Source organism: Pteropus vampyrus, unplaced genomic scaffold (genome assembly GCF_000151845.1).
Source record: "Pteropus vampyrus isolate Shadow unplaced genomic scaffold, Pvam_2.0 Scaffold36, whole genome shotgun sequence".
Lineage (NCBI taxonomy): Eukaryota > Metazoa > Chordata > Mammalia > Chiroptera > Pteropodidae > Pteropus > Pteropus vampyrus.
The window spans coordinates 2,531,766-2,544,731 of record NW_011888817.1 but is presented as its reverse complement, the minus strand read 5'-3'; the positions used below and the strand labels follow the sequence as shown (position 1 = coordinate 2,544,731).

Here is a 12,966-nt window from a genome sequence, read left to right as displayed (position 1 = left end):
GATCCTGAGGAGATTGGGGACTAGGGTAAGGGAAGGGGGCAGCGTTCTTCTAAAAGAAGTCCTAGAAATCCCCCACCTGGCAGCTGTATGGCCAGTGTAGGCCTAGACTGGGCACTCAATACACAGCGAACAGATAAATAGAGGAAAGTCAGGTCCTGGCCCCTGCACCCAGTAGAGCAAATGACATTTACCAAACATGCCCTTTACTGTCACACCTTGGGGCCTTTATTCATGTGGTTCCTCAACCTACAATTCCCTCCCTTCCTTCACCTATCTGATTCCTACTTACTCATCAAGATCCAATTCAAATGCTACCTCCTCCGTGAAGCCTTCCTAGACCTCCCATCAGAAAAGATGCCTCTTCCTCATATTCTCAAAGCCCTGTGGCCTGGATGGACCTCATTTCCGGAAGGGCCATGTTCTGCCTTGGTCACCCGTGTGTCTGAGTCCTCTGCTCGCCCAGTCGCCACTCGAGGCCAAACCTTGAGTTGCTCAGGTCCTGTCTTCCAGCTTTCCCAGGGTAATCCCTGTCAGCTTAAAAGAAACTTCTTCTAAGAAGCCTTCTTGAACTGCCTGGCTGAAATAGATCCTCCATTTGATCTCTACTACTGCACCTTATTTTCTTCCTTTACATGCATCCCAGTCTGTAACAATTTTATTTATTTGTTCATTACCTTTTTTCCCCTCCATCTTCCCCTATCTACCCACCTAGACTGAAAACTCTGGGAAAGCGATGAATATGTCTGTCTGGCTCACTTTTGCGCTCTGCAGCACTGACACGTGCCTGGCTCACAGAAGGTACTTAATAAGTATGTGTTAGGGGGGTAAATGGCACACACAGGGTACTTGATACATGCTTCTTGAATGGTCGATTGGCTTCTCCAGGCCCCTCTCCTTACCACTATGCCCTGCACACAGTAGTCACCAAGGAAGCTGGTTTGATTGAGTCAGTTTAGCTGTTAGCGTTGTGAACCACTCAGTCCACTGGGAACTCCCACCCTTTACTAGCTACCACCGCCCATCCCTGGGATGGTGGCCATTCCCCAGGAGGACTCACCGACTCGTCAACAAGACTTTATCCAGCCTCTTTTCTTTAATTTGTATTAAAGAAAAGAACAGAGCAATAGATTTTTTCCCCCCTATCAAATTATGTTTCAATATTAAATGCATCTTTCCAAACCACACCATCCTAGAGATTCTGTTAATGTCCTCTTACACACTTTAAGGGTGAATGGTCCCTGGGGTGGTGGTGAGGCTGACTCCATGGTCATCGTCTGGTCCAGGATGTGTTATCACATCATGTGTCTGAGCTAATGGTCCTGTTACAGAAGCATCACAGCTGCTTGTTTAAAATGCTGATTCTTAGCCCTACCTCAGAGCTGCAGGACCAGACCTGGGGGAGAGGTTTATGCTAGACCCAGGAATCTGCATTTTAAAACACTTCCCAGTAAATTCTGAGGCCTAGTAAAGGCTGAGAATCCCTGAGGTAGAGGACAAGAAAGCCCTCTGCCAACATCTCAGATGTGAGCTGTAATCATCATTCCTACACGTCCCAGGGCCAGAGGGGCCCGTACCTGTGGGACTTGGGCTGGAGCAGCCCCACATCTGGGTGGCTGCAGCACAGGCCACCACAGCAGCTGGTGTCCTTCTGGCTCCCTGAGCTCATTAATCACGCCCTGACTGGCCTGTACTCACGGCCAGAAGCTGGCTGGGCCTGGGTCTCGTATAGGCTATAGGTCTAGGGGGAAGAGGGGAACAGGACAGAGCTGGGGCTAGGTACACACCCTGCCCACCATTACCTCAAATCCTCACATCTCGCAAGAAGCTTGGACTCAGAGAAGCTATCTGTGACAGGCAACCTCAACGACAGCCCCCAGTGACCCTGCCTCCTGGCATTGACACCCAGTGAACTTCCCACCCCTGGAGTGTGAATTGAATTTGGTGACTTGCTTTTAATGAAGTGTACATGGCAGAAGTGATGAGATGTCACTTCTGAGACGAGGTTATGAAAAAATTGTGGTTTCTGTCTTGGGTACTCTCGCACATTCTCTCTTGGATTCTTTACTCTGGGAGAAGCCACCGCACATGTGCGAGGCCCATGTGTCGAGGGACCGAGGCCTGCAAACAACCATGTGAGCAAATGCGGAAGCAGACCCCTCCCCAGTCGAACCTTCAGATGAACCTGCAGCCCCAACCCCCAGCCTGACTGCAATCCCAGGAGTGACTGAGTCAAGAGGCACCCACCTAAGTCATACCTGGATTCCTGACCCTTAGAAGCTGTGAGATAATAAACATTTGTTGTTTTAAGTTGCTAAATGTGATGCAGCAAAAGATAACTAATACACTTCTGCATCTGGGCACACTTCCAGCAACAGTTCTTCCTATAATATACTTCCTTGAGCCCTTAGCCACAGCCACACAAAAAAGTTTACCAGTCTCTCTAATGGGCTATACTGATTCATGTCCCCAGGTCTTTTGTCATACAGATCCATCCTCCAGAGATTCCCAACTCCAACATCACCTCCTCTGTGAAGCCTTCCCTCTTTTTCCATGCTCACTGCAGCCTGAATAGTTCCCATTAAAGCAAGTCTAACACATTCTCTTCCTTGTTCGTTTATAGACTGTCTCCTTTTCTATACTATGAGCTCCTGGAGGACAGGGCCACAGCCAGATTCTTCTCTGTCTTACCAGATGCTCAGCACAAGGTCTGTCAGAGAGCAGGCACAGGCAAGGTTTACTGAATGAATAAACAATGAGCACTGAGTGATGGATCCTGCCTCCATGGCCTGAAATCTACCCAGGCTGTGCACTTTCACACTCAAGTATAGAAACCCAGGTCTGTTCTCTCCCTCAGGAAACCAGCCTTTTCTCCCAGCCTCCCCGTTTCTTTTCCGGGACCATCACCTCCCTGCAAGCAGCCATTCCCTGTTTCCTTTGATTTCTCCCCATCCTCCCTTTCCTGCCTGTCTTTACAGCTCATCTAATTCAAGGTCAAAACACTCCTTGATTCTACTCCTCTGTCTTCCCAGCACTACAGATACCCAGCTCAGGCAGCTTGAGAGCACTGTTTCCCTACAGGCCATTGCTCCTATCTCTTGAACCCCCATGTCATTTGTCCTCCCAGGGACCTTTAAAATGCTGCCCAGAGAGCTGGAGGGAGGAGCCATGGAGATGCTGGTTGTGACAGCATTTTATAAGGTGAGGATCATTGCAACCGCCCCAGGCTAAACTTTCACTGGCTCTTCAGGGCCCCTGGAATAGGGTCCAAACTCTTAGCCTGGCATTTGGGGCACCCGGGATCTGATTCCAATGGGGAAGATGGAAGGAAGAGGCACAAGTAGGCTTCAAATCTCCTATACCACCACCATCACCATCGCAAATCACACAGAGGAATATCTATGCCAGGCTGGGCTTTATATACATCATCTCCTTTAGTTAACATTTATTAAGCTCTTACTGTGTACTAGAAGCCACAGTAAGTCCTTTATAGGTCTTAAGTGGTTGAATCTTCACAACCACCCTATGAAAGGGAGTCTTATACTCGTCCCAGACAGACAGCTGGCAGGGCTGGGCTTTGAACCCAAGTCTATCTCCCTTCACACCTTCTTACTGCCATGCAATACCTCTTCAAAACTTATGTTTGCAACCCACCTTTGTGATTCTTTGCCATAATCAAACACCACCTGTACTATTGTCTATTTAATTTTGTCCCTTAAATTAACTTAAGGAGTATAGTGGTTCCGGGGGAAGGGGCGTTTGGAATCCCACTACCTGGGTGTAAGACTCTTGGCTCCTCCACTCACTCTCTATATGAGCAAGGCTCTCTGAACCTCAATTTGTTCAAGTAAAATAGCGCTTTCCCTCATGGGGTTCTTGTGAGCATTAAATGTGAGACATGTCAGGAGCTCAGCACACAGTGGAAGTGGTGGTCAGGTGCCGTGGCTCACAGTGGGTCTGCACTTCCCCATCTCTTTGCGTTGGAAATAACCACATGACTTGCTTTATGGCTATTGAAATACACATAGGAGTGATGTGAGGGCCATTCCAGGCAGAAGCTTTTGAGCCAGTATACAATCTGCCACTCCTGTCCCTTCCTTCTGCCCTGGTGATCACGACATTACAAACGGTGGCTCCTTTGTCTGCTTGGCTCCCAGGAAGAATCTCAAGCTGATCCTTGATGCACATGTTCCACGGAGTGAGAAATAAACTCTTGTTTTGTCACATCAGCATAGCCTGGCCTATACTGACTGACACAGCAAAAACCCAATAAATGCTAACTTATAAGTGTGATTTACTGTGACTGACATATTTTCTTAAAAAGGAAATGGTATCGCTTTGTCTACGAAGTAAAGCACCACTTGCCATCAATAATATTCAGATAATAATTAAAATGAGAAACATTTATCCTCGTGCGACTAAGATCATCTTGCAACCCCCTGGAGCACTACCATCAAGAAGTGCTCTTCAAATGTCTCCTTCTAAGAAGCCGAACAACGGCTGGATTGGGAAAGCCTGGCCACAGAGCGCCTCGCAGTCCGCTCCAGGTCACTGCCCTTGCCAGCCTGACCTCCCAGCTGCCAGTGGGCCCCAGCTGCACTATGGCCCTTACCTCGGCAGACGGTGCCATTCTCCACGGCCTCAAAGCCTGCTTTGCACATGCAGCGCCCAATGGGCACCAGCCATTCGCCATCCCCGTTACAGTATAGCTTGATGGGCACATCCACTTCCTCAGCATTGGCAATGCAGCTGCCTCGGGCAGCCACTAGCGAGGTGCTCTCAGCCCCTGACAGCGTCTCCTGGAAGATGGCGCCGTTCTGGATGATGCGGGGGCACTTGCGGTAGAAGACACGCACAGCGATGAGGGACATACAGCCGCCATAGTCCTGGAAGGCTAGGTAGAAGCCGCTGCGGGACACGGGCCCGAAGCTCCGCACCTCGGTGTTGATCTTCATGACCCGGCCACCCAGGTCCACCTGGGAGAAGCTCTCATCAGCTGCGATAGTGTCCACCTTCACCCATGGATTCTCCATCCAGTTGGGGAAGGTCTTGGTGGCTGAGTCAAAGTCGGCCTCATAGTAATAGAGGTTGAAGGTCTCCTTGCAGGAGCCGGGCACACTGGGGATGCTGCTGCAGTCACGGACGGAGAACTTCATCTCCACGTGGATGCGGTGGGCACCGCGGCGCCGGATGAACTTGGTCCGTAGCCAGTTGTTCTGGCTTGATTCAAACACATTGCACACCTGGTATGTTCGGATCGTGTTCATGTTCTCATCGTAGCCACTCACCTCTTCCCACTGTGGGAGAAATGCTAGTCAGGTAGGGGAGGTAGGGACTCAGCCCTGGGGAATGCCCTGTCTAAAAAGGGGAGACACAGACCCCACCTTAGGGAATTCTCCAGTCTGATCCGAGAGGGCAGGACGCCTAGCATCTGGGACCTCCTAGTCTAATGGGAGAGGCACAGACTACCTTAGAGGTCTTCTCTCTGATGATGGCGACATGATCCCTACCATCAGAGAACTCTCAAGTTGAGGGGGAGACATGGCCTGGGCCCTGAGGAATTCCTGTGAGGGAGACACGTCAATCTGATGGGAAGGGCACTTCCTTGCTCTTGGTATCCCCCTAGTCAATACGGGAGACTTGGCTCTTCCCCCTAGGGGTTCACTAAATTTGATAAAGGAACCATAGCCCCTGCTCTTGGGAAGCTCCCACCTGGGAGGAAAAATAGGGGGAGGCCCACTCTGAGGGAGCCCCCTCTGCTGAGAGTGGACATAGCTTTGTCCTTGGGGAGCTACCAGCCTGATGGGAAAGACAGTACTTCCGCCTGCTGTGAGCTCCCTGCCTGACCAGGGAGACACAGTCCATGCCCTTGGGGATTCCCAGTCTGATGAGAGAAGAGCCCTTACTACTGTGACCAGGAAGACACATGACAGCAGCCCTGCGCTGAGACCACAAGTGGCTAAGATGGTGCCTCGAGGGAGACCTCTTGCCCTTCCTGCCTGGGGCAAGTGCTTCAGCATCTTCTCTGGGCTCCAGCCTGGGCTCTCACATACCCAGCTTAGAGTTCCCAAGCCTCACTGCTGGGCTGGGCCATGGAAAGTTGGGAATGAAATGGCACAGGGCCCCCATGCTCTCCTCACAGACCCTCATTTGCACTGCTGAGCCTTTGTTCACACTTCTGTGCCCTCCTTGAGCACCCTCTTGTCTTCTTTGTCTATTGTTCTGGAACCTCTTGCAGTGGCCTCTCCCTCGGGCTGCAGTGTTTGCATTCACCAGCTCTCCCTTGGGCCTTCGGGGACAATCTGCCTGGGTGAGTGCCAGGCGCTCTCGGCCTTCTTGGTCTGGTCTCAGACCAAGTGGGACTGAGAGCTTTCTGAGGGGAGCTACTGTTACCTACCCTCTCTGGTGTCCCCCTTGGTGGTGGGCTGGCTTCACCTGGAGTAGACCCAAAAGAACTCTACCTGCAGAGCACCCCCTCCCACCCATGTCGGGCCAGGGTCTGGGGGCTATAATAGGATTTCATTTCTTTGCCACGTTTATCACGCATGGTACGTAGGATTATCCCCATTTTACAGATGAGGGAGTAGAGACCAGAGAAGTGAGTGAGGTCACACAGACCCAGATACATTCACAGGCTTGCCCATGCTGTCTCAAAACATGAAGACCCCACAGTGCCCCAGGAGTCCTGGGTTTTGTCCCAGCTCTGCTAACTTGATATGTGGCATTGGGCAAGTCACTTCCCCTCTCTGGGCCTCTATTTCCTCAACTGGCAGATATGACTGTGACGGGGGTGGGAAAGTTGTCACTCTCAAGTGGGTGTTCTTTGTCTTTCTGCCTCCCTCAGATTCTCTGGGCCACGTCTGTGCAGGGCGGAGCGGTGGCTGCTGGTCTAGGGAGGGACAATGCTTTAAGGGTGAGTGTGTGGGGGGAAGGCTGAGCTGCAGCCTGTTAGCCCAGCCTCTACTTCAATGGCAGCTCTGAAGCTCCTTACGTTGCATTTAATTTTTTTTTCGGTGGCACCATGTGACAAAGTCAGCCCCTTGTTACAACCACTGCTCTTCTTCGGAACTTAATTAGAGCACTTAATTAGAGCACTCTGCCTTTCTCCCCTCTCTCTAATTAACATGCGGAGGCCCTGCAGCCTAAACACCCCAAATAATTGCGTCCGGGGGCCCTGCAGCCCAGCCTGGCCTCATTACTGGCAGGGTGGGGCTGTGGGCCCTACAGCCTTCGCAGATGGAAAATTGGTGACAAGAAAGAGCCACAGAAAGAGGCCTGACCCTGGGGCCCTGCCTATTGAGAGCAGAGGCCTTGGGGTGGGGTGGGGGGATATGCAGCTCCATGGGGCAGCAGCTGAGTCCCAGCAGAGCAGCTGGGGTGGGAAGAGGGGAAGGGATGGACTGTGGGAGCCCAGAGTCCTCCCCAGAGATCTAGCTGATGAGGAGAGAATGATATTAAAACTGATAATGGTGACAATGACTATGGTGATAGTTATTATAGCTACTCCTTACTGGGAGCTCACTCTATGCCAGGCACAGTGCTAGAAACTTTGCAGGAAAACCTCACAAGAGTTTTGTGAGTAAGACATTATTATCACCATTTTATAGATGAGGGAACTAAAGTTCAGAGAGGTTAAGAAATTGGCCCCAAATCACACAGCTGGCAAGTGGCAGAATTGGGACAGAATTTCAGGAGTCTTACCCCGTAGTCCATTTGCAAGTTCTGGGCTGCTTGGTGCAGGGAGAAAGAGGAATCTCAAATTGCACCTGATCTTGCCCTCGTGGAGCCCACAGACTACACAGATTCAGATCACAGGGTCCAAGAAGGTGCCAAGAATTCAGGGAGGGGAGCTTTGTGCTATGGGGACCTAGAAAGGGGACCTAGAGGACTCAGCACAGTCCTGGATAAAAACCTGAGCCCCATGACTTATCAGCTGGCAGGTGGCTACAACTCTGAGCCTGTTTCCTCACCTGTCAATGGAGGTGATTTCTCCCCATAGGATTGGAGCTTATGTGTGGAAAGGTGCTTGACACAGTATCTGACACATACTGGATGCTTAGGAAATGACAGCTCATTTTCCTCATCCATAAAATGGGGTAGTGCGAGTATCTAGTTCTGAGCCTCACCCTGAGGTTCCATGGGATAGCAGTACGCATCCAGTATGTTGTCATGGTTACTGGCACTCCTTCAGTGGTAGGGGACCAGGCTTGGCCCTGGGCCCTGAAAGAGGAAAAGGGGCTGGAATATGAGGGAGCATCCAGGCCCTACAGCAGAACCCGAGGTATCCTGGGGAACCAGGCAAGGTTTGAGGATTACTGACTCACCCCTGATGGAGGATGCACGATCCAGCCCAGCTCTGCCGTCGCTGTGGTTGAGTCCATCAGGGTTTCTGTGGGGAGAGCAAAGCGTCACCACCCACCAGCATACAGAGCACTGTCAACCACCCCAAGACCCCACCCCTCGAGAGCCTTCTTTACAGAGCCACACCTACTTCCATTGCTCCAAATAAGCATCTAGCTCTTATCCTAAAGAATACCCTTCTTTTAGGCCCTGCCTCCTATCCATATCCCCACCCATTCTCATGCTCCAGCCAATCATCTGATTCCATTCCTCCAGGCTCCATCCCTTAAGGCCCAACTCCAGTCCTACCCATACCCCATCGTCTCAGCCAATCATGTCCCACCAACCTATGTATAGGCCTTTCCCTCCTTTACTGGTAGGGAAGGGTCCTAACCTGAGGTTTCCTGGATGGGCTTCAGAGAGTCCATCTGGAAAATTCAAAGTTTAACTTCAAATTTAGGGTTCTGTTAACTTTTCAGCTTGCATTAAATTCTCAAAAACTGGAACACAGGCCTTAGAGGGGCTGTCCTTCCATCCCAGTGGAGCTCCCTGGTTACCCCACCTCGGCCCTCAAGCCCACACCTCCTGTCAGGGATATCCTCCCCGCTTCTCCAGGAACCTGGAGTCTTCCATTGTGTCCCCATCCTTGGACCCCCAATCACCCCACCTCCCTAGGGCTTAGTCACCTCTGCCCCCAGGATAGGGCCTTGGGGGTAGAGGGGTATTTAGGGTGAGCACTGGGCCCAATGGGGCCAGTTCATCACCTGCCTTCTGTGGGTTCAGGAGACTCAGATCAGCTTCTGAACCAGCCAAGGCCCCATTTACTTCCCCTCATTCCAGCAGCTGGAGGGAAGAAACCACACAGCCTATGATGGAGACCCACAGGGGCAAAGAGGTCTCTATTCACCCCGATCAGACTCAGGACCCATCCCTTCTATCCCTTCCCAGCCACAGGGGCCTCAAAACACTTTTTGAACTGAATTGCAATCCACTGAGCAGATTTAAATTGGCCTCTTTCAAGTATTCATTCAACAAACATAGCCTGATGCCTATTCTGTACCAGGAACTATGCTGGGTATCCTGGAGAGAAAACAATGAATAAAAAGACCTTACTATGGAACGGATCATAGTCTGGCAATGGAAATGAGGTATGAATACAACTAGCTATGAGAGAGTAGGTGGAGGGACCTAGGAGGTCACAGCTGGACCTTCCACACCACCCAGCGCAGCGAGAGAGAGTGAGAGGCATGCTTGCTGTCATGCTCCCATTCTGTGCCCAGCACAGACATCACCAATCAACCCCCACAATCTGTGGCTGCACGATGCTTCTCACCATGATACTCCAGGAAACTAACACTCACCGTTTCAGATGGTTTCCCTAGTCCAGCCCAAACGCCTCATTTTGGACATAGGACAACTGAGGCACAGAGAAGAGGAAGAGGCTTCCTAAGAATCACACAGGAGTTGGTGGCAGAGTGGGAGTTGCAGGTCTCCTGCCTCCTACCCCGTAAACTTCTAGACACTTAGTTTGGATGAACTAGAGCAAAGAGAATAGAGGCAGGGTGCTTAGTGTCCAGGCTGCTGTGAAGGTCAAAATGGGAGTAACGAGGTCTTTGAACTAGGGCTGGGGTGGTGGGAATGGAGGGTGGGATGGGAGGAAGCATTTAGCCAGAGGTGACCCCAGTCAGACCAGCGAACTGACAAAGGAGGATGCAGCAGTGTTCTCATGACTGCCCATGGCTTGTGTTTTTGGTCACCGTGTCCCTTTGCACTGGGGGCTGGGGCTGGGGTGGGGGGAGGGGCTGCCAGGGACGGTAGAGTCCAGTGCCAAGGGCGTCTTTTTGATGGCAAATTGGAGGGAAGTTCTATTGTGCTGCTTTGGAGCTGAAAAAAGGGTTCCTTTTCACACTCCGAATGCTACAGATATTTCTTCCTGGAGAGAACAAGGGCTGAACTTTTAACCTGTTTTCTCTCATCGGCCTCAGCCAGAGACGCGCCAAGCCGGGCTCTCTGCCTGGGCCTGAGGAACAGCTGCTGGGAGCTGTGTCGAACGAGGGAGAGGAGAGACTCTGCTTGGGATGAGAAAGGGGTCGGGTGGGTGCAAGCCCGCCAAGCAGGTGGCCCCACCCCTTGGCTGGATTCCTGGGCTGACCCAGAGGCCAAGCCCTGGAGTATTCCATGGCCCAGAGGAGGGGTTGTGAACTGACATCCTCATTGTATGGGTGGAAACTCAGGCCTGGGGAGGGCAAATGACTTGCCAAAAGTCATACACTAAAAGCTGATGTTCAGACCCTTGACTCTCAAGGAGCGCAAGCCAGGGGCTCCCACTGCCCCCTCTGCCTCCTGAAACAAGAAAGGGGAGGATCTGGAAGTCGAGGACCGGCTGGTTCACACCCAGGAGTGGGCTGAGAGGGACCGTGAAGTCTGCAGATCTTCTCGAAGGGTGTGAGAAGGCAGGCGCCTCCTGTGCTCCCTCTCACCTTGCCAGTCCTGGGCTTTGCCTGTAAGCCCACTTCTGTGAAAGCTGTTACCCCTAGGAGCTGTGGCAGGAAGGAACACATAAGTATGCTACCCTCAACTTCCCCTTGGCCTTTGCTTTTCAATGCTGACACCTCCCTCTACCTGGTGAAAAAAGGGCAGGTAAGCAGAGAGGATAAACAGGAGTTGAGAGAGGTCAGGGAGCTCTGGGTTCTAATACACACTCTTCCACCTCTTTGCTTTGTAACCTTGGATCTGTAACCTTTCTCAGCCTCAGCTTCCTTAACTAGAGAACAGCCAAGATACCTTCTGAGTGGGAATAGGAAGACTAGATGTGACAGGAAGTATACTAGCCTGGAGCCCAGCACAAAGCAAATCCTCAGTAAGTGGCAGTTATGCTTTTGTAGATCGAGTGTGGTGCTTTTTGGCTGAATCTGTGCCTGAACACATGCCATTTCCTTTGGGCTCATTAGGCGGCCCCTGAAAGTGAAGGCTGGGCCAAGAGACTCTAGCTCAGGCTACCTGGCCCCCCGCCCCCAATTTCCCCAACAGTGCCCAGACCATGCTTGCCAACATCTGACAAACACTGGCCTCTTCCCCCAGGTCCACAGCCCACCCAAAGCCCTTCCAGGTCTGTCTGATGCTGCTTTCCTGGGATGTCCTGAGTTTCCTCTTTGTTCCTTTCAAACCAAACACAAAAGTCAAACTCAGTTCCCCAGGGAATGGAGTTAGTACTTCTTGCTTCAGGAACCTGGGAAGTTTCAGGAAGCCAAACCCTATTTTCTCCACCGGCACTTTTTTCCATTTCCCCATAACATTCAGACACCTCCCCTCTAATTTCAAAAATCTACAAAAGGAGAACTCACGCCCACTAAGATCCTACCAGGAGCCTGAGGCCCTCACCAACATTCTCGCAACCGTGCCAGGAGACAGGTGATACTGTCCCATTTCACAGATGGAAAAACTGAGGCTTCTGAAGGCTCGGGAACGCGACGACACATCTATTCCATTCGCAAGCTGCGCCGCAGTTGCACAGACTGTGTGGTGGTCTGCCTCACCCCGTACCTCTCACTTCACACACCCTCTCTGATCTTCTCCCCCTCCACAACTTCTTTGCCTAAACCGCCTCATCTGAGAAGTCTCAATTCAGGTCACCTCCTCCGAGAAGTCCTCCTGAATCTACACCACCGCATAGCTCTGTCCCAGCCCTTGCAGAAATCCAGGGTGGGAACTGCCCCTATCTGCCAGGTCCTTCCAATGGTCCGTGGTTCCCTGAAGGGTGGGTGCTAGGTCCTGGTCCTGGGGCCCCACAGACCTAGCACAGGGCATGGTACATAGTAAGTCTTCCTCTACTATGTAGGCACTCCCTACAAACTGTAGGGTCTGAGCACATGCCAGCGTTCTGCTCCATGAGGACATTCGTGACTTTAGCCATTTCCACCTACGACTTGTACTTATTTAGTTACTATTTTTCTTCCAGTTGACTCCTTTTCTTCTTAAGTGCATTTTAAAGAGGAAAAAGTAATCATTATTATAAATGGAAAATCAATATCACTTGCTATAAAAGAAAGGAAAATAAAACCAAGATTATTATGATTAAAAATGTCTGCAAACTGCCTAACATCATTTTACTTCCCACGCTTTGGGGAACACGAGGCTCCATCAAACTGCCTCTGTAGTGCTGGAAATGTCCCCCTCCCCAACCCCACTGTGACAATGACACTCCCTCATGCAGGGGAAGCTGTTTTCACTACATGCATATAATTAATTACCACACAATGTGACAAAGACTGCAATGTGGATGTGCACGGGGTACTGCGGGTTATAGGAACCGGGTGTGGAAAGCGAGGAAGAAAATGCCCCATTTATGGATGGCTTCCTGGAGGAAGTGACACTGAATGGAAGCCTGAAGAATGAGTTAGAAGGAAGTCCAGAGGGGCTGAGGGGGAAAGGCATGGTAGGCAGATAGAGTGGAGGCAAAGGTGAGGTGAGCAATAGCATGGTTTGTGGGAGTTAATGGTGTTGTGAGCGGTGGTGCAGGGAGTGGTGAGCTGACGGTGGAGCCTGGAGAGGTGGAGAGGGGCTGCTCAGTAACCATCAGCAGCTCTCCCAGGCCCCCTTGCTGGACCACGTGCACCTGGCCCAGCCTCT

At 51.4% G+C, this 12,966-nt stretch overlaps 1 protein-coding gene across 8 annotated transcripts in view; it reads right to left on the bottom strand.

Annotated features, from left to right (window-relative positions):
* Window positions 1-12,966, bottom strand: part of EPHB2 (EPH receptor B2) — a 157,514-nt gene that overhangs the window by 121,378 nt on the left and 23,170 nt on the right. For 6 of the 8 annotated variants that reach the window (XM_023529401.1, XM_023529402.1, XM_023529404.1 and 3 more), the window contains 2 exons: window positions 8,322-8,386; window positions 4,610-5,294 (listed from right to left, as the gene is read on the bottom strand). In XM_023529401.1, coding sequence (XP_023385169.1) covers window positions 4,610-5,294; window positions 8,322-8,386 — 750 coding nt within the window. Of the gene's footprint in view, window positions 1-4,609; window positions 5,295-8,123; window positions 8,218-8,321; window positions 8,387-9,698; window positions 9,718-12,966 lie in introns of those variants that run through there. The other 2 variants (XM_023529406.1, XM_023529408.1) reach the window with 2 other exon arrangements.